The sequence below is a fragment of the Borostomias antarcticus genome (assembly GCF_949987555.1).
Source record: "Borostomias antarcticus genome assembly, chromosome: 3".
Lineage (NCBI taxonomy): Eukaryota > Metazoa > Chordata > Actinopteri > Stomiiformes > Stomiidae > Borostomias > Borostomias antarcticus.
The window spans coordinates 32,962,195-32,988,430 of NC_140236.1; the positions used below are offsets into that span (position 1 = coordinate 32,962,195).

Below are 26,236 nucleotides of genomic sequence, written 5' to 3' on the forward strand. Positions count from 1 at the left end.
CAGGCAGGGAATGAAGGAATTCATATCTGGCTCCAACTTTGTATCCACATACTGTATGAATGTAACCTGTCATATAGTTTCATCACCTCCTTTTGTAATTCACCACCTCCCTCAACCTTTCACATAGCTGTGCTAACCCAATTCATGACAGGATGACCTCCAGGAGGTCAACACACCTAGAAATCTGTCTACTCCAGAATAACCATCCTTTGTCCCTTTGTCTCTTCAAGAAATCACCGCCTTTTCTAATGTCACGTGTCTGTATTCTCGACCACTGTTGATGACGCCTGCCATTTAATATGACGTACAATGGGTTAGCCAATCACATCCCGGAGCGCCATACCTGTGTTTTGCTTGAATATAAATCAGTGCAAGACCAGGGGGCGGGACTTCTTTGGATCAACCACTCATGTGCGTTGTCCTGAAGTCCTTGCGCTCGTATGTTTTCTCAATAAACCAGACTTAACCTGTTTGAGCGAATCTTGGTAAATCCTTTTTGACTAGATCAGTTAAAATCCATTACAAACCTCTGTCCTTCTATTGTTTGACAAGCTGGGACATGCCTTAGACATTAGTCCCTGATAGGCTGTGCTTGATCAGGGCCTGGTCTGTGTGTACAATGTGTTCCTAAATAAGCTGCTCAACCAGAATAACAACAAAGCAGAGTTATTTACGTACTGCCCATCTTTCGCCGCAGGCTCAAAACTCACCTCTTCAAGAAGTACTACCACAATCCTCCCTCTTAAGCACCTATTGTATATATATTTTGCTACTCTTACCATTTGGCTTAAGCGCTAGATTATGCTCTTAGTCACTTGGTTAGAAAGGAGATACACTTGTGTTGTTCTGGCAAATAGTAGTACACTGACTACCTACGTTGAATGCAATTATTGTAAGTCACTTTGGATAAAATTGTCTGCTAGCTAAATGACTGTAATGTAATGTAATGTAATGTAATGAAGAGATAATTTAATCTACAGTATGCTATATGCAGCTTAGTAGACCAACCAAAATAAGGACTCGGGCTGCACCATAAAAATAGAAATAAGATGTCAGTGTAAGTTAACAATATCCAGAATAAGATGGTAGAACAGAAGGACTGGGTACTTTAAATGCAGGCTACAGGCTAATAGATTTATTAGCCAAATAGTAAAATTATCAATCAATTAATAAATCAACCAATCAATCAATCAACCAACCAACCAATCAATCAATCAATGACTTAACTAACCAATAGTCTGTGAGTGTGTTGAGTAGTGGTACTGATGTTCAGTCTGTGTATCTGCCAGTGTGCTGTAGCTACAGTCGCCTTCTGACTGTTCCCTTAACCAGCCTTGTGTACCAGACATTTAAGTAGGAGTTCCTCTGTCGAGACCAGGACCTGCCACCTGATATCCATGTCCCCTAACCCGCCCTCCCTCCCCCTCTCTCTGCCTGTGTCCCTCCAGGTCAGTGTCCAGAAGGCTCTGCGTCGGCTGGAGGACGTCCAGGAGATGTTCGAGAAGAGACACGTCAGCCTGAAGAAGCTCTCCGCCAAACAGACCCGCCCTGTCCAGCCCGTGGCGCCCCGCCCAGAGTCCTCCCCCAAACGCACCGCCCCCAAGGTCCCCCGCGCCCCCGGACCTGCCCCCCGTAAGACACCACACCATTATCTGTGTGTGTATGTGTGTGTGTGCGTGCGTGTGCGTGTGTGTATGAGGGTATTTTAGTATCATCTGTGCGTGTCTGCACTAATATGAGTGTGTATGTGTGTGTGTGTGCGGGTGTGTGTGTATGTGTGTGTGTGCAAATTAGTCATTTGTGTGTGTTTGTGTGTGTGTGAGTGTGTGTGTGTGTGTGTGAATGTGTGTGCGTGCGTGTGTATGTCTGTGTGTGTGTGTGTATGCGTGAGTACTGAATGAATGCTGGATATTAAAACTCCACCTGTTTCCAGCGTCCACTCGAAGGCTGTCAGAGAACTCCAGCGCCACCAAGCCGCCCGCCGACACCGAGCTCGCCAAGAAGAAGAACATCCGCAAGGCCAAAGGTGGCATAAAGGTGACTTACCTGAAGCTCTGTGTGTTGAGGCTCATTACTGAGTATACACACACACACACACACACACACACACACACACACACACACACACACACACACACACACACACACACATCTGATGTTGTGACTCCACCCCCTAGATTGAGGTGATGCACGAGGGCAGCCAGGGAGGCTCCCCCCATTTTCTGGTGACCAATGAGACGGAGGAAAGTCTATCTAACAGACGCAGGTAAGGAACACCCCTCCTGATTGGACTGAAATAGCCCTTGTTTCCTTGCCTCTTGTTTCCTAGCGTCCTCTCTCCTTGCCTCCTCTCTCCTTGTGAAGAAGATACAATTCTGGACCTCAAGATGTCCCTCTAGGTTTGAAGGGAGACCTTTATTCCCCTCTTCCTTGGGTCTAGGCTTGGTGAACAGGTGAACCCTCATATGGGCTGAGGTGTGGCCCTCACGGCCATACGATGGTGGGGACCTCCGTTGCTGTCCAGTCCTCCTGGGGTCCCATATCTGATAACACTGTCTCTCATAAGAGTCTTGGCAGCTGTAATAGTAGTAGTATTTTTTACATGGAAAAGCTTCTACTAAACGTATTCATTAACACAGAACAATACTGCTTAGGCTCTACATTTGGGGTGGTTAAAGAACAAGAAGGCCCTCGGGGGTTTGGGGCGGCAGGCTGCGTATGACAGCGTGTTTGTTGTTTCTGTTGTTGTTTTCTTGCACCAAGACTAATTTGTGTGTCCATCTTGAAGAAGCCGTTACTGTCCCCTCTTTGGCCGGGGTAGGATATCCATCGAGTCTTTAGGTCTTGGGTCCTTATCCTCATACTGTAGTCATCCTTTCCTTGAGCTTTGCATCGTTCTTGGCGTCTTGTTTCGTTTTATGTAATTTGACAGAGGCGGCGGTGGTTCCGTCTTTGGGCACAACGCCAGGTAGCAAAGGCTGTGTAGCGTTTCCGCCACCTGTAAATGTTAAATTGCTAAATGGACTGCACTTATATAGCGCTTTTCCACCTTAGCGGCACTCAAGGTGCTCTACAATGGCCTGTCATTCACCCATTCACACACACATTCACACACCAATGGCGGTAGCTGCCATGCAAGGTGCTAACCTGCTCATTTGGAGCAATTTGGGGTTAGGTGTCTTGCTCAAGGACACTTCGACATGTGGACAGTCGGAGCTGGGATTCGAACCACTGACCCTTCGATCACTGAACGACCCGCTCTACCAACTGAGCTACAGTCGCCCCACCTGTCAGTTGAGTGGTGTTTGTATGAGGTGAACTTGATGCTTCAGGGCTCCTCCCAGTGTTTGTGTTGTGTGGGGCGTTTCAGAGGGCGGGGCCTCACGTGCCATCAGTATCCTGTGTCTCAACCATCTCTGTCATCCGCCGTCTCCACCTAGCACAGGATACCCAGACCTAGCACAGGATACCCAGGCCTAGCACAGTATACCCAGACCTAGCACAGGATACCCAGGCCTAGCACAGGATACCCAGACCTAGCACAGGATACCCAGACCTAGCACAGGATACCCAGACCTAGCACAGGATACCCAGGCCTAGCACAGGATACCCAGACCTAGCACAGGATACCCAGACCTAGCACAGGGTACCCAGACCTAGCACAGGGTACCCAGACCTAGCACAGGATACCCAGACCTAGCACAGGATACCCAGACCTAGGTCTGTCATCCATTGCCGACCCACAGGCCATGCCAAGACTGTAGATATCTCCGCCTCTCTGCTCTCCAGGGCTGCTTTCTCACTCTGAAGGTGTTCCATCTGCCTCTATGTCTTTTTTACTGTGAGGATGCATGTTTGAACCACGTAGGCCAAAGAACTGACTGTGTCTGCCCCCCCTCTTCTCTGTCATGGTGTATGAGCGTGGGTTCAGGGGGAAACTGTCAGTGATGTTGTGCGTTTATTTTATTTGTTATGCTAATCTATTAATTCAATTATCTATTGTACGTATCAGTGGTTATTTAGCAATTAGAATATCTTTTTTATTTTCTAACTTCAGACACTGTTTTAAAGAGGTACCATGCACTTACCGGACCTATCCCCAGCTGTATTATCTATTTGTGTCTAAAAATGAGTGTCTAAAAATGCTTACTCTTCACTAAAGTAGGCGACCGTTTGACTGCGTTAGGAGCCGTGTGTCTGCTGTTCTGGCCTCATCTGTCCTGACTGGAACTCTCTATTATTAGCAGAAGGACAAAATCAGCACACACAGATGGTTGCTAATTACAGTAAGACGGGGGACAGTTGCCGTGCAAAGTCACATTTTCTGAGGTTGGAGGCTATATGTCGGTTACTCCTTCTTCTACAGCTCACATATTTTATCACAGCACTCAATTTATCTGCTTAAACCACAATGGCAATTATATTTATAACATATCTCTAAGTCAAGCACGCACTATAGCTAAATCAAAGCACTATTATTACTGTACAATATCACTCAGAACACTAAACCTATAATGTCATAGTACTTGTGGCACACTAATAAGTTATGATTCACTAAGCCACATGCCAAGATTATGGGACACCCCATACTTAAAATGGCACACCCCATACTTAAAATGCATACTAATCCACTGGCCCATATTGTATGATTAGATTTTGGAAACACTGGTCTCCTGGATTCGACTCACCCGAAGCAGAGTCGGTTCAGTTCGACTCACCACAGTGATGAGTGTTGATGACCGTCAGCTCGAGTCGCTGGCCAATGGGGTCAGTCCACAGAGGCTCCCAACAACACACCTCTAATACAGATGTTTGTCTCAGCAGGTATCTGCAGGGTGAAATGTAACCCTTACCCTCTGACCTGAGTTGTGTACAGTACACATAGACAGCCTCCGCCAGACTGTTCCCGTGGGTCAGTTCGGTCCAAGGGTAGCTCTCCTCGCCTGGCCTGCCAAGTGAAGAAGATACACTTCTGGACCTCTAGATGTCCCTCTAGGATTGATGGGCAATGGGCATGAGTCTAGCCTGTGACAAAAACGACCCAGAGACCAACACATTTTTTATTGATTTGAATGTAAGCTTGCAGGTAGCGTAATCCCCCAGAGGACTGTAGCATCAAAATGAAAAGATACATTTAGAACAGATCCCTTCATACAGGAAACAGCTCTCATCACATGTTTCTGGGAGCACTGCCATCGCCTCCTCTCTGCTCATTATTTCGGCGTGTCTGTGCATCCTTACCCTAATCCTAACCCTCACACTTCACATCAGCACGGAAACTCTTATTTTAGCAGTTTCTTAGGCAGGCAGGCCTGTCCCAATTCTGTACAGCAAAAACATCATTATTACTGATTCATGGCCGCCCAAATCTTCTTCACTTGCGTCCTCCCCCCTGGTCCTCCCCTTTCTATCTCTCCTTCTCATGGCCGACTTGAGGAGAATATCAGTGTGTGTGTGTGTGTGTGTGTGTGTGTGTGTGCCTGTGTGTGACATTCCCAAAGCTTGTCCATCTATTATTTGTGTTCAAGAATTTCTTGTTAACACATATAAAGACTGTAAAGTGTGTGTGTGTGTGTGTGTGTGTGTGTGTGTGTGTGTGCATGCATGCGTGCGCGTGTGTGAGTGTGCGTGTGCGAGTGCATGCGTGTGTGTGACGGAGGTAGGACCTGCAGGCTGAGTGTTGTAGCACCCAGGTGAGTCCCTGGGACAGAAGTGAGGAATTCCTCTGACTCTTGACTCCAGACTGTTAATCTGAAACCCAATAAATCTGACCATCATTTCTCTCTCCCGCCTAATCCATCATCCACCAGCTGTCCTGGACACACATAGAAAAAATGTGTGAATACAGATTCTCCACTGAGGTGGTTAATGGGCTCTAGACTATAGGCTTAGTCTGTTTCAGTGAAACTAGCCCTGTGGCTGGTGATGGTGGTCTCAGTAGCCATGTTTCCATCCACTTGTCAATCGAATTGTGTGAGGATCGCTAAAAATATGAATGCGAATAAAGCCGGTGAACGTGCGTTTCCATCTAGAGCTTTAAATCGGATAAAGCATTTATCACAAAAGACTTTTATCGAACAAGAGAAAATCCGATGAGATCGACAGTACAAACTTTTTGTCGATTTTCATGATTTTTAATCGAATTTTACTGATTCCATAAGGCATTTTTTGTTCGATATTACTTAATTCGCATAAAACGTGTGGATGGAAACATGGCTAGTGAGGTGATCAACTCACCATAGTGAAACCCACACCTGCTGCACTGGAAACATCTTTGTGTTTACATTACAATAGAGACAGTTCCCATTGTGGTTCAGGGTCTGTATTTACAGTACCAAGCGTCCCAGAGGAGGACACAAGAGTGTTGATCTAGGATCAGTTTAGCCTTGTGAATAAAATGCGACAAACAGACCAGGACCTGATCCTAGATCAGCACTCCTACTATGAGACGCTTGATAAACACGGGACAGGACAGGCCTGGGGCCTCATTTATCATTGTGGATACACCCTTTTTCATTTACACCTGTTTTTTGTACTTGCTTTCCAAATAATGTGATGTATCATGCCAAAACTCGATGGGAAATATTGTGAGATATTGTGAGTTGTCTGAGGAAGAGCGTTGTCGCTCGAAACGTCACTTCTATATATTTTTTGTCCATAAATAATCTTAATGGGAGCTACAGTGTGCGGACTCTTACTTTCTTTGATACATATGCTTTTTTAGTCCAGCACCTGCCTTATTAATTATTTTGGGATGTGTGCGAACCACTTCTGATTTGGTTAAATATTGTGAGATATACACAATATTTCCCATCGAGTTTTGGCATGATACATCACATTATTTGCGGAGAAAAGCAAGTACAAAAATCAGGTGTAAATGAAAAAGGGTATATCCACAATGATAAATGAGGCCCCAGGCCAGGCACTTACTGTCTGCATGTTAGGTTGTAAGAGAGGTGATAAATGATGGAGGTTTGGTATTGAAGACTCAATGTCCGAGGAGAGGAAGGAGTACGCCGGAACAGAATTGTAGATCAGACCCAAGATTTTTTGAGTCCAACAGCAGACAGGAACCTGGGTCAGTCACAGACATACACCAGCGGTGCAGTGTAGTCGGATCAGACAACCTAGCGTTGAGTTTGTGCTAGCTTTATAGTCACGGTGGATTTTATACATACTGTAGTTCAGTCTTACGCCCTTATACATTGTGAACATTAGTTCCTAGTTGGCTTTTTACTGTTTGAACCACCAAACGAAGGGCAGGTCGCCAGACGAAGGGCAGTTCTGTTTGATTTAAGGAAGGGGAGGGGATGTTCGCAATCTCTTCATCCCTGGTTTTCACTCCCTTCACCAAGGGTACGAATACAACCCCTTCCAGCTCATAGGACATCCCACAATTCACCTCTCCACTTTCACACACAAGAAGATGGCTCAGTTGACAACAAGCATGGCTGGAGAGCACCCTGAGAGCACTCCAAACCTTTTTTTTTCTTCTTTTTTTTTCTTTTTTACAGAACAATACTTTATTTTTGCATACAATGTAACTCTTATGTAGTGGAATCACCCCAAACTTCACCTCAGTCGCTATGAAGGGCGATGAGGACGTTAAAGAGAGCAGCGGCTGTAAGGGCCGTTCCATTATGATGGGCTCCGTTTCCTCCTCAGCCCCGTCCCTTTGATCAGAGGAGCTTCATGAGGGTTCTCCCTCTAGAGGAGGGAAGAAGGGAAGAGGGCAAGGGCGTAGGTTTGCGTATGGACGGTCGGGACATGTCCCTACCAACATTTAGGGAGGCCCAAATTGTCCCTACCAACATTTAAGCAACCTTGTTCGCATTATCTTTTAAGTGCAGATTAGATCATTTAGATGGCCTTCCCATAGTTTGGAAGGATAGAATTGGCCGTACCATTTTGAGTGAGTTAGTTTGCATTATGTTCGGAGTTACATTAGACCGTTAACTCATGTTTGATTGGCTCATTTGGCTGAGATAGATTGTTGCATTTTCGTTGGATCTGAAGATCAGCAGCAAGGGCGTAGGTTTGGTTTCAACATTGGTAGGGACCATATAACAGTGTAGCCTGCATAACAATTTTTGCTGGGGACGAGGAGAGGGAGAGGAAAGGAGAAGGCTCTTTGGTGTAATTCGGAGGCCTGTAGAAGAAATTTAAAATCCAGCGCGAGCCAAGTATATCCATGTGATTGATGGCAGCGGACGGGGTACCGAGAATGCAGCTTCTAAAAAAATTATTTTCTGCCGCGAAATAGTTGTTTTCATCAATCTATTTTTATGAATCGCTAGTTGTGCTTCCATAGGGCGAGGGATTGTTGCGGTTTTCACATGCCTCTTTAATATGATGATAATATGATGACCTTTTACGGGTGTTGCAGCCATTTTCCAAAATGGCCATCAAAATGGTGGGCGCTTCAGTCTATTTTGACTGCAGGGGGCATATATAGTGGTGCTGTGGTGATACAAGCATGAAAATTGTGATGAGCTGTCTCCATGGGTCACTTGACAAGAAGCCACTTGAAATTTCAAGATGGCGACCATTTTTCAAGATGGGCGCCACCTTAGTGGAGCAGTTATAGTGCGGCAGATAAGTATTGTGCATTTTATGACTAAAGCATGAAACTTTCTCCAGTGTTTCTATACACCATGTTTCTACACATCATGAAGTCTGTTTTCAGATGTGGAACCACTTCAAGAGGGACTTCTGCAACTGCAACTTTTCACAAGTTGTATTGTGTATGCAGGCTACACTGTTATATGGTCCCTACCAATGTTGAAACCAAACCTACGCCCTTGGAAGAGGGTGTGCTAAAATGGAATTGTATGCTCCCCAGACCCTTACTTTAGGAAGTTAGGTTGACCTCCACTAAAACTGGAAGATTCTGGCGGTCGTGAGAGATTGGCTGCAGCCCAGGACAAGGCCATGATTGGACAAACGCCTCAAATAAAACAGAATTCCCAGATATTTATATTTGGCTGCCTTCGCCCCTGTGACCTACCAGTATTTGCATTCAATTCAAATGAGGGGAACCGTCACCCAACTGCTACAGAACAGCATGCAACATATCCAAAAACGTTATTTCATTAAAAAAAAAAAAAACAACAGAAGTTGAAGACCCATGGTGTGTGGGTTCCCATAAATTCTGTCTCAGAGGAACAATAGATGCAAACCACCAGCGGTGAAATGCTTTCCATATAAGCTCTAGACATTTCCCCCTCCCACATTTGATTTGACCTCACTCTCCATTCTTCATTCAAACTACATTGACTATAATTAGGTATAGGGTGAATGCAGAGTGAGGTCTCTCTACATTTGATGGACGGACAGGCCAGGACCTGATTCTAGATCAGCACTCCCTCTCTGAGACACTTGCCAAACACGGGCCCAGGACAGACAGGCCAGACCCTTACTCTCAGTAAGTTAGGCTGACCTCCAGTAAGATAAGCTGGTTATGTTCTTACAAACCCACATCCACATAAGTTCTGAATACAGGTCAGACATGAAATAATAAAGATAGATTTGAATTTCTCTCTCTATTACAAGGTGAGAAGATAAAACAGGAGGAGAGGAAAGACAAGAGGAGATAAGAGAGGAGGAGACAAAAATTGAAATGGTTTAATTCACCTTTGTTGGGTGTGTGTGAGAACTGATGGGGGGGGGGGGGTAGGATTTGTATTTGAGTACCCCTGAGCTAGACCCTCACTCTCAGCAAGTTAGCTTGACCTCTAGTAAGATAAACCAGACCCATGTTAGGTTGTAAGAGAGGCCACCCTTGGGTTGACCTCAGAGACACCAGGGGTGCATTCCGTTTCTGGTTGAGTGCTTGCTTCTTCATGCTCTCTTCCCTTGCTTGAAGAAGGAATCCTAAAATGCCCAGATGATAAATGGCTACCAAGCGAAGGGCAGTTCACCAAACGAAGGGCAGTTCTGTTTGATTTAAGCGAGGGGAGGGGACGTTCGCAATCTCTTCATCCCTGGTTTTCACTCCCTTCACCAAGGGTACGAATACAACCCCTTCCAGCTCGGACATCCCACAATTCACCTCTTCGCTTTCACACAAGAAGATGGCTCAGTTGACAACAAGCATGGCTGTAGAGCACCCTGTGCACTTTAATCATGTTTTACCTTTACGGTTGTATAGGCTAATGTGTTGGCAAAACGTTTGTGTCATTGTATGTCGTGTAGTCGGGTAGGCTACATACCAGAAACACATTTGCGCTAATTCCGTGCAGTCATGTAGCAGTGTCTATTGTAAAGTAGTTTACTACAAACACATATGTTATGTCACTAAACCAACCAACCAAGCCAATCCTACCCTTTGATCTGAAGTGAGGTTGACCTCCACTAAATTCTGGTGAGATTGGCTGCAGCCCAGGACAAGGCCGTGACTGGACAAACTCGAATAAAACAGAATTCCCAGATATTTACATTTGGCTGCCTTCGCCATGATACCGCCATCAGAACCCACCCCCTGTGGCCTACCAGTCTTTTCATTCAGTTCAAATAAGAGGAACTGTTACCCAACTGCCACAGAACAGCATGCAACTGTAAAAAAAAAGAAGTAATTTTGTTAAAACAAGCAGAAGTTGACAACCCACAGAATATCGTGTTGTAACGATTTCTAACGAACACACAACACTGTCCTGAGTTTCAGAGAGCCAATGGATGCAACCCAACAGCAGTAAAATGATTTCCATATAAGGTCTAGACTTTTTTCCCCTCCTACATTTGATTTGACCTCACTCTGCATTCTTCATTCAAACCACACTGTCTGGAAAGAAGGCGAGAGAGAAAGAGAGAGAGGGAGAGAGAGAGAGAGAGAGAGAGAGAGAGAGAGAGAGAGAAAGAGAGAGAGAGAGAGTCGGTCTGGTAGTAATTTGTCCCCAGAGCAGACCACAGACAGACCCTCCCCAGGCATGATGGGTGAGGGGAGGAGGGGCCTCTGGGGCTCTGCACATCACTGTGTAGGCTACCGTCGACCGATAACACAAAACGTCACATCGGTAAAGTTACTTGACTCACTCACACTCTCACACAGAATGAGGATGTTTTGTTCCGTAAACACTTACAACGGCCTGACAACTACTTCCTTCCCCGAGTTCAACTGGGTTTTAAGGAAGCTCAGCCGAGAGGCTCCCGCTTGACCACCCACCGTACGGCTGGCACTCATCCTCCACATTCAGCGCTCACATTTACCAGTCTTTATGGACAGAGATCAAATGAAATGTCATACATGTACAAGTTGGAACTGAAGCCCCCCCCCTCTCTCCATCCCTCCTTTCCTCCCTCCCCACTCCTTCAGGCGGATTAAATTCCTGCCTGCCGAGTAACAGCTAATCATGCTGAGCAGTGCTAGCTACTGCACCGCTTTGTGTGTGTGTGTGTGTGTGTGTGTGTGTGTACAGGACACTGGGGGCTGACCTCATCTGGTGTTGTTTAATTATGGCAGGATGTAGTGGGATGCAGATTGTGTGACGGCAGAACAGGAAGTGTTTCACCTGCGGTCTGCTGCGCCCGTCGGCGTCAAACCGGTTCTGAGGAGAAGCAGACGAACAGGACGGGGTGGAACGCTGGGCCGGGCCTCAACTGTGACAAGTCACCACAGTTGGTTTAAAGCGCAAGTTACTACTGAGAGAATGTGAACTGGTGCTGTTAGCGCAGTGGTTTTACTAGCTGATTTATAGTGATTTCAGTGAAAAGGCAGTAAGAAAAAAAGAACTGGTGCTCTGTGCGCGTGTGTGCACTCACACACGCACGCTCGCACACACAGCTGAATAAGAACTACAGTACAGCATGAAAGGTGAGGTAGGGTTACTGTACATGTGAGCTCTACAGAAAAGAGATGTGCCACATAGGATGTGTCTTTTCAAACTATCAAATTCTGTTTGTGAGAATGCGAAACAACTGCTAGGGCACAGGATCAACCCAGACCTCTGTAACGCTCTTCATTTAAAACTGCACTGCAGAATTCACATATCTCAACTCTCCTCAGGGACAAATAGAATGGAAGAATGTCTTCCCTTTACAGATGGCGGCTCTCAAGAGGAGGATACTGTGTGTGTCTGTGTGTGTGTGTCTGTGTGTGTGACTGAGATTGTGGCTCTGATGGCATGTTAATAGAGCACTAGCCTGTTTACCTTTACACTAGACACACAGACACGTGACACACAGACACGTGACACACACACACACACACACAATAGCTGAACTAGCATATCAACTCTGCGTTTATTTATTATGTAAAGCACTGGGTGCTACATTTGCTTGCATGAACATGCGCTATATAAATAAAATTGACTTTGACTTAACAGTTACAAGCCAGACAAGGAGCAGTACAGGTGCTTGAGAACATGGCTTTGGTCTTTATTGAAAAAAAAAAATCAGGACCTGATGCAAACACTGAAATAAAAATAAGAAATACCACAGAGAGCCATCTTTCACATTCTGTTCTGTGCCGCCCGACGACAAGTTCAGTCCACGAGGAGGGGGGCCACGCAAGGGGGGTGGGGAGGGGGGCGCTAGGAGAAGGCGGCCGTGCAGGGGTAGGTGTTCTGGTAGTACGGCCTGCACAAGAGCATGACTCTCACCGCCGTGCAGTACAGCTTCCCCAGCGCCCCCGACGACACGCCGCGCACGCCGGGTGCCGTCGCCGCCCGCCACAGCCAGCGCACGTCGTCGGCGTGCCCGTGCGAGGTGATCATGAGCTCGTAGATGCAGGGGTGGTACGGCGCCTTGCCCTCCCCGGAGAAGTAGGCGTGCTCCTGAGGCACCACGCCGGCCGCGTTGGCGCAGATGCCCATGAACACGTCGTCGATGTACATGGACGCGTTGAGCGCCAGCGTCGCCCGGTAGATCTTGGCGGCGGCGGTGGCTGAGACCACGTACCCGGCGCCGGCGGTGTAGTCCGGGTAGGAGGGCCACGGGTACAGCTCGTACGGCACGTGATACTTGCTCTGCTTGCGCCGGACGGGCGGGGCTCCCCTGTGCACGTGGCCCACCCACAAGTCCTTAGCCCCGCCCCCTCGCGGGGGGAGCAGCCCGCGCAGGTAGCGCACCAGGTTGGGCATGTGCACGAAGATGTCGTCGTCGGCCGACATGAGGAAGCGGGCGTGTCGGCAGTAGGCGTGGCCCCAGTGGAACTGCAGCAGCAGCTTGGTGGTCAGGTTATGGAACGTGTCCAGGAAGTCCTGCTGGACCAGGTCGCCGTACGACTGGTCCTCCCGCTCCAGGTCCCTCTGCACCCTCCCCCGCTGGGCGGCGTCCGGACTGGCGCTCATGCCCAGGGCGAACACCACGCGCACGTCCTCGCCCAGCTCCGCCTTGGCGTAGCTCTCGTTGCCCCAGGTCTCCCGGATGGCCAGGCGGCGGGCGCGGTTCTCCGGCGCCGACTTGACGAACAGCAGCAGCAGGATGTCGGCGGCGTCGTCGCAGCGGCGCGGGTGGTTGAGGAGGTAGCGGCGCTCAGCCCGCCCGGCGTCCCCGAGGGCGAAGCTGCTGTTGATGAAGTCGTAGCTGTTGACCAGGTAGCGGTAGGAGTAGGAGCGCATGTGGCTGACCACGTGGTGGTCCAGCTGCTCCCAGCACACCATCAGCACCGACACCACGAAGAACGCGGTCGCCAGCTGCACAAACTGACATTTCCTGATGCGACGGAAGTTCATGAACATCTCGGCTGGCTGGCCTCTCTGTCTGTCCCTGGCTCCCGTCCCTTCTCTCTCTGCCTGTTGGCTTGTAGTCTTACGTAGTTCTGTTGTTGTCAAGTCCAGCAGGTCGAGACTTCTGATAGGCGGATGATGTATTCACAGGAAGTACTATTATTAATCCACAGTGTTTGGTGGGAGTGTCTGTGTTCCATCATATTGACCCCACTAGAAACATGGGGCCCCTCAGGGAAATGGTTCTTCAGTTCCTCCTCTTCCTCCTCCTCTCCTCTTCCCCTCCCTAGTGTGGAAGTGCCATTGAGACTGTCATGTTGAGGTAGTTTAACCTCAAGGGTCCAGTCCACAGTCACCTCACCGTGCAGGATGACATCTGAAAAGAGAGGAAAAAGAACGATGATGAATTTTATTGAAGGATAACGGACGCTTCCGCTCATCGATGCACAGATGGGGCTTGGTACCCTGTGCGTCGTGCGAGTGTGGCGCAAAGGAACAAACCGCAGACCGCGTCATCCAGGACTGTCCGATATATCGGACACCCAACGGAACGCGAGGCCTGACGGTTGTGATTGACAGTGACACGGCTCCTGGAGGTGTGCCCGGATATATATAGCCTGGGTGACCCCCTCACCCAGGCTCGGGGTGGTAAAAGGATAGCCCCCCCGGCCCCGAGCAGAGAGGAGAACGTAACAATGAACCCACACGATGAAGAAGAAGAATTGAAAGTTAAACCCTAATGACTAATCACCTGATTACATACACAGATACAACAGCAATACAACAAAATCGCAAGAAAATTATAGAAACACATAGACACATACAACAGTCACCTAGACCCCCAACACACTCACACCACACAAACCATTTAGAAAGAATTAAGAACAAATTATTTTCAGATGAGCAAATAGTGATGTTCTAAAAATGTGCAGTGAGGAGATGGATCGGAGAGTCAAGCAGGCTATTCCAGTCAGATGGGGATTTTTTTGTGCATGGCTGTAAGCCAGTGCACCTAGTATAGTGTTTGTCCGGTTAGCAGTCCTTCCTCTGTCACTGCGGACAATATTGTCCTGCATTTCTCTGTTGGCACCACAAGAGGCAGTAGTCCCAGCACACCAAAATCAACCCGCCGATCTACACTGCACAATTAGAGTAGTGGTGAGACTATTGGACTCCCACCCTGGAGACTGGGGTTGAAGACCCGGTGGGGATGACTTTATAGGACTATACCCCAAACCTCCACATGTTCATCCTTTCACTCCAACCTTTACCCCTTGCCTTATAGATCAGATCCTGTCCCAAACCCAACCCATATTCTAACCCCAACCTACACTAGGGACTGGAAGAAGGGCACCAAAACCCACCCGCCGATCTCCACTGCACAAGTAGAGAAGTGGTGAGAGGATTGGACTCCCACCCAGGAGACCGGGGTTCCTGGTGGGGATGACTTTATGTTATCATCAGTGTAACTGCTTTAGCCACTGACCGCTACCTTTAATGTTATGGAAGCTGCTGCTAGTTGTTGTGAGCTCATGAGCTAACTGACTACTCTTATCGTGCTGGATTAGCATTGGAAGCATTGGAACTGATGTGTCCAGGCGACAAGACCTATCTTAACTTATCAGACATTATTTCATGTCATTTCAATTCACAGCTATTTCAGTGGCATGACTCCGTCCTACCAGTCCTGAACAGAAACAAGCCAGCCACGCACATAAGCCAGACTGGACCTGGCCTGGTTATATGTAGGTCTACACAAATTGTAGACTATATGACTGCCTAACGCCCTATACCTGTCTGATTGGAGAAGTCTCAAAGACAAGGCAACCACACAGTGAGTTGAATGAATGAAGACAGTTGTGAATGCGCCTCAATCGTAACTTATTAAAAATCCGCGAACCCAAAGACGAATAGTCTACTAGAAAATGCAAGCACGGACAGCATTCAGACATCACCTGCGCAAATACACTACTCACCGGAGCGAAGGAAGAAGTTGGACGGACTAGAAAAATCACTCAAATCGCTATGTACAAAATAATTCCCAAAACATCTACATTTCTTATCTACAAAATAGAACCATGACCTCTGTCGCGATTTCATATGCGGCGTTCAGATGTTTAGCGAGAGTCAAGCTTATAAATTACCACGTGTAGCAAGTGCAATTCAGGAAGTCAGTGACTTCAGACCCAATATTGTTTTGCCTGCAGCTGTACAGGCAGCCCGGATCAAGCAAATCTGTTGAGTCACATTATTCGCCGAGAATAGATTATCATCTTATTTCCCGAAAAATAGGACAACAAATTTCATTTTCTCAGAAACAAGTTTTCCTTTTACCCTATTATAGACCTATTAGAATGTTTCCACTTAGCCTCTGGCTGAAATACAATGCTCTATCATCCATCTGTCCAGAGAGAGCATGACAAGACTTGCTGTCACGGTATCAGCTCGACATCACAGAAAAGGCACGGATTGGCACATCTCCAACGACTGCATCCCTACCCAGGTAGTCTGGTGTGAGGGATTTACAGTTACAGAGCCAGGAGCCTTAAGACTAAATTCTGTGAGGAAGGGGGGGGGGCAATTACGTGTGTACAACTAATTGCATTCATACGTTTGAAAAGGGGATTGATGCTCTACTAACCATTTCAGACACGCTACCAGTCCGGTGCGAACCTGCTGTTGAGAATGTGCACCGATTTCGTCCTGCAACTATTGGAAGAAACCAATACCATAGAGAAAGGGGGTGTGGGACTTGGTGAGGTATGATATATTACATAATTAGAAGAATACGTTTGACTCCTCATATAAAATGATCACTATATATTATATACATTTTTAAAAGTAATACAAAAAATACAAAATTCCAGATATTAAAAATGTGATGGTACACGTGCCCCCCGGCTTGAATGCCCATGGCGCGTTTAGTTGGAGGGCTATATGCATTATATGCATCATTTGCTAGCCAAACTGCGCTGATGGCGGGTGCAGATTGATGCGAGTTCCCATGAGGGAACTCAGATGTTCACCTCCTGTGACCCCTCGAGGAAAGGAGGGGCGAGAATTTCCACTGAAAATTCCGAAGCGTTGATGCAAGACTACTGGGTCTGTCCCAATTCAAGGGTTGCATCCTACCCCATGCATCCTACCTAGGTCGCAGCCTACGCGGTCTACGTAGGTCGCGTCCTCCAGGCCAGGTAGGCCGGATGTAAACGTTTTGTGAAATGGGACGGTCTGGTCTAGCCTACGGAGGATTCCCAACTCGTCATTTTGTTGCCTAGGCAGCCTATGACTAATATGTATCTCAATAGAAATAAGGGCCCAAGCCTCTGTAGGCTACCTTAGACTAGGGGTGTGCCCGAATACGAATACGGTATTCGGATGAGCACAAATAGTAACTTTTTCCCGAATAGTAAATTCGTACGAATATTGTAAAAACAAAAATATATATTCGGGAGGGGGGAGAACAGTCAAATACTGTATGAGCGAGCGATACGCGCACGTTCTGTCTGCTTGTTGACATGAAGACGAGGTAGAGAGAGACCTAGTAGGGAGTTATATTAATATATCCATGAGAGAGACCTAGTAGGGAGTTCTATGAATATATCCATGAGAGAGACTGAGGTCTCGCACCTGCTGTCTGTCTAGACGTCTAGACGACGCTGAGAGGGGGAGAAGGTTTGGAGCGGCTGATCGAGGAGCCAGATAGTAATCAGGCAACGAACGTAAGCAGCACCGAGGGCTTTTGTCCCTAGTTAACTGGTTTATTGAGACAGCTATTGGATTTTGTTTTCTTGTCGTAGCCTACCTGCTGCAATATGTGAAGTGAACTGTAGCGTTTGTTTGAGCAGAGGAGGACCGGTAGCTAGCTTGTTAGCTCAGTGTAGTATATCTAGCTAACGTTAGCCATTTCAGCTACGCATGCTCAGCCTCTCACTAATCCGGCGATTTTGAAATATGAAATAATTATGAAAGTATATTTTAACAACTGAAACACAACTGATCAAATGTTTGATCCATGCCGTTCAGCTATCAGCACAACAGAGTAGTCTAGTGTAGGCCTAGGATAGGCTATAATCAAAGTCCTTATCTCTGATATAACAATAATAAACTATTTAAACAGAATTTTTTTTTTAAGAAAAAAAAAGAAAAAAAAGAATAATTTCACTACAATACCCTATTTAGTGTCCTCTGTCCCAGAATCATCGCCTTGCTTAGCCGCCGTCTTTTCCTGCCCAGCCCTCCCACGCCTACCAGCTCAGCTTGAGCCAGAGCTGCCCAGTACTACCCCCCCCCCTCTATTTCTCAATAAATCACCCATTATGGGTTTCACCTTTTTTCCACCTCCCTGAGTCCAGTCATTTGGGTCCAAACTAACACAAACCCTACAACATAGGCATGTATTAGTTTAGAGTTTAGTTTATTGGTTTGAGTGTAAAATATTGATATTTTCAATTATATTTATAGTAATACATGTTTATTGCTGGGTTTGTGAAAACCATTACTAGTACACCACGCTGCCTGTGTCACATGGTTGCAGATAATATATTAGATATTATGACACGGGGGAGAAATAGAGCTACTATAGCTGTTCTAGCAAAGTTGCTATGAGGACTTAGGCCTATATTTCGATTTACAAAAATGTTTTTCAGTTTAGAATGTCCCCCAGTTAAGGGTGGTGGTGGGGTTCTGACACTTCATAGTGTGTTAAAATAAAAACATACAGGATGATGAGGAGGAGGAATTATACTTCATAATTACTGATAATAATAATATATATAAACAGCAATTCTGATGCATTGAAAGCACAGCAATTGCAATGCCAATTAATATTAGGCTAAAGAAATGACATTTCCCCTCAGTTTAAACAGTTTTGAACCGACTTACGGCTGACAAATACAAATAGTGGGCTCCCGGCACACCCCTACCTTAGACTAAGCAATGTGCCTAGTTAGTTTCCTGAAGAGAGGAAGAGGATACTGAAAGTGGGATTAGTTCAGTTTGCATGTCCTATATCCTTATCCTACAGATGGAAAACATCTCTAGGCCCGCCTCTTGATCCGTGAACAGGGCTCGTGTTCATAACTATGTTAGTGTCCATATGGACGTAAAACAACCATCAGTGCTTGACAACAGAAAACGCATTCATGTAGAGGATGCTAGAATGCATCAGGTTTTGGATACCCCCAATTGCACAATACTCATAGGGTATGATAATACTCTTTTATTTCAATATATGAGTCCATGAAGTGAAATAATTGAAGCAATATCGCCAGCAATGCAGCTGTGAAAAAATTATAGTAGCCTTTAATACAGGCCTACATAAAATAAATAAACATTCACTTCAGGAAGTGGCCTAGTGACAGTTCATAACTGATCTTATTGAAAGAAGACCTCTGAGGTGAAGTGAAGCCCTGTGTGTGACAACATCACTGCCACACGTGCCTGTTTCGCCACCAGACAAAGCCCCGCGGGACAGCCCGCTGTGGGCCCACAGCATCTGTTAGCGAATGAATGCAAAAGCCGACCCAGCGCAAAGTTTCATAATGGAGGGGCTTTACCCCAGCAGAGCTGAACGAGCGAACTGCTGAGCTCGGTACAAGCCCCTCACAAAGACCGAGAGGTGCATAGCACCGCAGTAGCACATTTAGCACGGCCAGAGAGTGGAGGGCGCCGGCGCACCTCAACAATGAGGCGCTCTGACACCGGCGCACACATGGAGCACGGCCTCTCAGGTGGGCCTATGTCTGTAGAACACGAGGACTAGGCGTCGTTTTGTCCTGAGGCGTACGCTGTCTGTTCAATAACAACTTGTTATGTAGCCTACCCTCTCAATATTTAAAATAGCATTCCAGTCAACAGTGTTTGTGGAGGTGTTTAACGTATAGGCCTACCACTCACTTTCCATAGACTATAGGCTATACATTTTAACCACCAACAGAGAAAACGTTTTTAAGTGTTGAAAGGAAGTTCTCACACATTAAGCTGTGATGACAGTCAGCATGGCATGGAGTGCACATCTTGGCTCGCCTCCCGCTGATCACTCTTGCTGTAACCGCTACATGCAGAACTTCCTTTTCAATACTGAGACCACACCTGATTACTCTGTATATAATTTGTGTTTTACAAACTGCCGTTTGTTCTCTGGATGATCTGAAACGGCCTATTTGTGTTGAAGTATGTCGAGAATGTGGAATGCTCCTGTCTAGAACATATATCTTCAGGATGAATCTTCAGGGTTTCAGCAACAGATCACCCAAAGCTGCCTAGTTCACCGTGAGGGTCAAACCTCACATACCGGCCATTTAAATGACAATTCTCTTACCAGTCGAAGCACTCTGAAGCACATTATGGCTGTCTGAGTGCAGTTCTGGGAAGAAAATAAATAAATAATTGTTCCAGGGAAGCCCTTAGTCCCAGAATTGAAACTGATAGAAACAGAATGCTGGTTTATGAACCAGTACATCTCCTGACCAGATCGGGTCAGATACACATATCAAATACTTAAAAAAGTATCAGGCACATTTGATTTACATCAGAGTTCTGTACTTTTGAGACTTTTCAAGGTTTAATTGTACTGGGTGAAATAAGCACACCCACACACACTAAATATTTGGCGTAGTGTTCATCCCAGTGACACACCCATCTCAGCCAGTGATGGTCCTCATCTGCTATACATATACGGTCCCCTCTTTATACAATATAACATACTGTACAGTGTCCACAGTGTCCACTGTGCTGTTCTAGACAGGAATACACGATAGTCCCAGACGACAAAACCAGACCATTTGAAAACGAAATCAAAATAGAAATGTAAAAAGAACACACAAAAAAACAGCGGATTCATCTCAAAGTGGATGTCGCCTAAAATGTAAAACAGTAAATTCTAGACAAGCTCTTGACTGATATTCTGGGTCTCTAGTGTGCTCCGAAGAAAACTAGTCAAGAGTTCCACCAACTCAGATTTCCTGTCTTTTGTTTAAACCTAGCTTGGCTACAGGTGGCTTATGTTCCATGGAAGGGTGTTGCCCTCTCCCCCCTCCCCCACGCAGGGGACCAGACCTACCGTTAGCCGGGCTGACAGATCCTCACCGGCTAGCCGCAAGCGCCGTGTCAATTCCCCAGCCCCCTCGCCGTCACCATGGGTTGAGCGTGTCCGTAGCAAATGTTCTCCGGCGCTCAACTTTTCCCCTTATCTCTCACACCGCTCACACACACACGCTTCTCTGTGTGTCTCTCTCTCCTCTCCCTCTCTCTCTTTTCTCTCGGTCTCTCTCTCTCTCCCAAACCTGTCTACTGAAAGCCGACACCCCTTGTTTTCAGCACCGTAAGGTATTATAAGCAGTTTCTCAGCCCGGCTACAACGACAACCCCCTCCTCTATGTTCACACATCCAACCCCCCCCCCCTGCCCAAACACACACACACACCTCCCTTTTCACCTCCTCTCCTTGGATCACTTACCGGGCTGGGGAAGTGGCTTCAGTCCACGTGTTGGCAGAAGAAAAGTACGGTCCAACGAGTCTCCTCTACACTAACTGCCGCTGAACGCTCTTCTTCTTCTCTCTCTCTCTCTCTCTCTCAGTCCCCCCCTCCTCTCTCTCTCTCTCAGTCGCCCCCCCTCTCTCTCTCTCTCAGTCGCCCCCCCCCTCTCTCTCTCTCTGCCCCCCCCCCCCCGCCCCTCTCTCTCTGCCCCCCCCCCCCCCCGCCCTTCTCTCTCTGTCTGCCAGTAGTTTCCTGAGCCGTGGCCGGCGGGTGACTGCAGCGGGGCTGGGGGCTGTCTGGCTGTCCTGTGTGTGTGTGTGTGGGAGAGGGAGGGAGGAAGCGAGCGTTGGAGGGGAGGAAAAGACTGCGCTGGAGGTGGAAGCTCTGCCCCTTTACCTTCCCTGGCTGTCTCTCTCCCCCTCCTCCTCCTCCTCCTCCTCCTCCTCTCCTCTCCTCCCCCACCCTCTTTGTGTGTGTGTGTGTGTGTGTGTGTGTGTGTGTGTGTGTGTGTGTGTGTGCGTTTACCCTGAGACTCTGTCATATCACCAGGGCCAATCAGCCAGCCAGCAGGAGAGAGGCAGGCTAGGGAGTGCCAGACTGGGCATTGGAATGGATGTCATCTGAATCAAATCAGCAACCTCACACACACACACACACACACACACACACACACACACACACACACACACACACACACACACACACACACACACACACACACACAACCACACACACACACACACATACCTACACCCACACACACTAATTAATTGGCTTCCCAAGAGTCACATTGTCACATGTTTGTGTGTGTGTGTGTGTATGAGTGTGTGTTTGTGTGTGTGTGTGTGTGTGGTTGCAGCAACACAAAGTCAGGTATGCACAGCACAAACCTGTGTGTGTGTGGTCTTTGTCTTAAACAAGTCGAGGCATTGTCTGGTCGGCCGAGGGTCTGTTAACCGCGGTCACCATCTCGCCATCGCCTCGACCTGACTCCTCTGGGCTCGGGATAGGCTACGATAGGCTACCTACCTTGGTGGCGTCTCTGTAGAGCAGGGAGGGGAGGGGGGGGGGGTCGTTTAGGATTAGTATGGACTGTGTAAACACACTGACCAGGAAGCTCTCCAATGAAATCATCAACCTGCTTCATGCTGATGAGTCATCGCGAGGGCCGGAAGACCACATGATCACATGGGACATTTGAGACCGGTGGGCCCCCGATGAAAGAATCTAGCTGAATCCCAATCTGAGTGCGCAAACCACCCTTGCGGCCCCTCGCACTTGCGGCCTGAGGCCTGAGCACTTAAATGACGTCAGCTGGAAGGGCCAGAGGGTGCAGGGCCGTGAATTAAATGGGACGGCACTTCCAGCTGCGCGCCAACGATTCCCAAGCCAGTTTAGCTCAATGCCCCTCCCACTTTGTTTTCATTGGCTGCTGCGTCCCTCCGAGGCAGAGGCTGCTCTGACGCGCTCCTCAGCTCTCCGCTCGGCTCTGCAAATTGACCGACTGACGTCTGTTTTAATTTAATAATAATTAAAAAATTATGTTGGGTGGGATATGTTTGCAGCATGTGGATTTCAAGATCAATGTTGTGTTATCGGCAAATGTCATAATTTATGTGTGATGCACTCGGATCATGACTCGGATGCACTCAAGCACTGTGTCACATGAGATGCGGTGGGCTGTGGGTATTTTCTGCTCCGCGAAATTGCGGACTTTCGGTAAGTGCGGTTAAAGTGCGCAAAATGGCGGCGTGGCGCACTTGTGGACCTAGCAATTCCGTTTTGGGACCCTGAGCCCTTGTGGACTTAGCGGGAACGCACATGTAAGGCCACAAGGCCGCGAGTGCTCTGCACTTTCGCCTAAGTGCACGATTTGGGATTCAGCTTCTGTCTATGGCATTTATTCACATGATGCACACACACACACACACACACACACACACACACACACACACACACACACACACACACACACACACACACATGCCAGCATATTCCGAAACAAACTCACCACACATTACCACACAGACACACACACACCAGTCCGCCACCTTAGATGGCGACAGATTTCTTCTTGCGTCTGCGTTCGGGACGAGTATCTCTATGACTACAAAATACCACTGCCAATAGCGTGCTACCAATAGCTACTGATAGCGTTACATTACAGAACGCGGGGGGAGGGGGGTCTTTATTTGGCCACACAGTGACACATTGCACACATAGCGAGAGGCGACATGGCACACAACACACACACATGCAATTTTCTGGGATCGCCAGTGGAAAGTGTTCCCTGCATTTCTCCCATCCAAGCCTTCCTCTTACATTACATTACATTACATTACAGTCATTTAGCAGACGTTTTTATCCAAAGCGACTAACAATAATTGCATTTAACGTAGGAAAAGCCAATGTACTACTACTTGCCAGAACTCACAAGTGCATCTTCTTTCTAAAACAAGTGACTAAGAGCATAATCTAGTGCTGAAAGCAAAGTGCAAGAATAGCAATCTAAAGTACAGAATAGCAATCAAAAGTAGGCCTACCCCCTATCTAAAGTGCCCCTCTTCCAGGGGCAGCCAGGAGCAGTGGGCAGCCATCGTTCATGGAGCCCAGGGACCAAGTCCAAGTGCTTAGTCCAGGTCTTGGTCAGGGACAGGGCCGTGCTGGCCATCTGTAGAATCACAGAACGACCACCGGTGATAACGGCCGCCGGCCTCTAGGTCGACGCTAGGCTAACCGCCCTGGCCCGCGGTAAACTCGCTCAGCACACCCCCCCGTTGACAAATCGGAGGCGGCTGGATCAGACTCGAGGGCCGTTTCTTCGTCCCAGCACGTCTCTGGTCAGGGACTGAACAGCATCTGCATGTTTCTCGTATTGGGTTCTTTGGGAGAACATGCAATCTCCACACAAAGGCCCGAGACCTTCTGGCTGTGAAGCGACAGTACTAGGTACTGTGCCACCGTGCCGCACGTGAGCGATTTGGGGAGTTCAGTGTCTTGCTCAAGGACACGTCAGCACACTCCAGAAGCTGGGATCGAACCCGGGACCTTTTGATCCCGAACCGGCCGTTCTACCTCCTGAGCTACGTGCCGCTGTGCGCTGGCTGCCAGACATCCCTCTGCCCTCATCTCTCACAGTCTTCTGTTGCCATAACAACCCCCAAACTCCAGAACGCACATGGACCTGATGACGCACATTGAAGGGTCAGTTCAATTCAGGGGAAATATAAGACCAAGACGACCAAGACGACCAAGACCCTGTTGGATTCGAGGACCGGCGTCTCCCAGTAGCCTCCCGCTGCAGCGCCTCTCACAGCTCATGCACAAGACCGAGGCAGACGAAAACACGCTGTCAACAGTGAACATGTTGTCCCCCACCCATGATTCATGTTCCTTTGTGGTAATGAAGGAGTGGAATCATGATATTTTTTGTGTGAATATGAATATATATTCACAAAGGAACGTGTGTCGGGTGGGGTACAGCATGTTTACTGTGACACCTGGCTTGTGTTTATTTAATTCATCTCAATGAAACGATACAGCAACCGATGAGGCAACTCCTAATCGTGTATTGACTGATCTGTTCTCTTTCTCCCCTCTCTCTCTTTCTCTATCTCTCTCACTGTCTCTCTCTATCTCTCGCTGTCTCTCTCTATCTCTCTCTCCCTTCCTCTCTAGGCACATCATGACAGAGCTGATCGAGACAGAAAGGCTCTACGTAGAGGAGCTGCAGAGCATCATGGAGGTGCGTTTCCTTATCGTTTATTGTGTGTACAGGTAGAGTATTTGTGAAAGTCTATGGGTGCCCTGTGCACAGCCACGCTACCTCACCCAGGGTGCAGCGAGGGCAGGAACAAAGACACATGAAATAGAAGTAATCCCGCTCCCACCAGCAGTGCTCAGAGTGACTGATTTAATCCATATTAAAAAGATAAAGCGAACCTGAGGAAGCCACAGTGCGAAACGCGTTGTTAGTCCTTATTTATACAAAATAATTCATTAAATCAAAGTCAATTTAAACACTCCGTGTGCTGCATTACTTATATTTTATGTACAATATTTACATGTGTATACAGGTTGACCAATGAGTGTCCTCTGAAGACTGTCAAAGGGATAGTTCAACATTTTCAACATTAAGCTGATTTTCTCCAACGTTGAGAATGTTGAAATATCCCTTTAAGGTAGTATCCGAACTTTGAGCTACTTTTACACTCAAACGAAGTGTGTTATTTCCAGTGTACAGATAAGCTGTAGATCAGCACCAAGATGCACCTTCACCCTGGAGCTGGGTGACCCTTGACCCTGCAGTCAGATGATATCAGAATGAGTTGTATATGTTTATACTGTATTACATCAATCACATCTTACTCTCATGTAGTAATCATTTTATTAGAATAAGGAATAAACTTCACTTTAGTTAGAACTGTGTTAATTTAGAGTTTAACATATGAGTTATAACAGATGGCGTTTGTCCTGTCCTGAGTCAGCATGATTGTCTATAGCAAATGGTCACCTCTAAAAGTAGCCTACAGTTGTAACATGACCCTAGGAGGACTCAAGCAGCCCCTGTGTTCGAAGGGCGGGGCAAAACTCAGCTGACCCATTGGCCATTCAGAAGACTAGTGTTAATGAACATTCCTTGTATGCAAATTTGTTTGTCATGTGAGTCCTGGCCTGAAGCCAGTTTAAAAGCTGAAGTCACGACACTGAGAATTCAGTATTCCCTAGAGATTCGGCCCCTGTGTTAATAGGCATGCTCAATAAATTGTTGATTTGACGGTTTTGGCCTCCTTGAAGTCCTGTTCCACACGAAGATTATGCTTTTGAAATACACTGCAGAGTAACAACAGTTAAGTCTCGATTCTGACCCGGCTTTCTGTTTTCCACCTAAAGGGCAGCCGGTCAATTAGTCAGACGGTCAGTTAGTTATTTAAAAAGATCATTGCTAGTGTGTCTACCTGCAAATCTGAACATTTGCCCCTGTCTTCAGACCATAAACTGGTGGAACTCAGTGAACTCAGGCTCTGTCTGTACGTCATATTGATCTGGTTAAACTATGATCAAACAAGTGCAGACAGGTGACAAACTTGT

General features: G+C 47.3%; 2 protein-coding genes across 2 annotated transcripts in view; one reads left to right on the forward strand and one right to left on the reverse strand.

Annotated features, from left to right (window-relative positions):
• Positions 1–26,236, forward strand: part of mcf2l2 (MCF.2 cell line derived transforming sequence-like 2) — a gene marked incomplete at both ends in the record, with an annotated part of 89,139 nt that overhangs the window by 44,772 nt on the left and 18,131 nt on the right. Inside the window, 4 exons of the mRNA XM_084436220.1 lie at positions 1,449–1,632; positions 1,934–2,037; positions 2,178–2,266; positions 24,824–24,890. Of these exons, the coding sequence (XP_084292346.1) occupies positions 1,449–1,632; positions 1,934–2,037; positions 2,178–2,266; positions 24,824–24,890 (444 nt within the window). The remainder of the gene's footprint in view (positions 1–1,448; positions 1,633–1,933; positions 2,038–2,177; positions 2,267–24,823; positions 24,891–26,236) is intronic.
• On the reverse strand, positions 12,528–13,676 carry b3gnt5a (UDP-GlcNAc:betaGal beta-1,3-N-acetylglucosaminyltransferase 5a; the record flags this gene model as incomplete). Its single annotated transcript, XM_084436221.1, has 1 exon — positions 12,528–13,676. The coding sequence occupies one exon, from the start codon at positions 13,674–13,676 to the stop codon at positions 12,528–12,530; it is 1,149 nt and encodes a 382-aa protein (XP_084292347.1).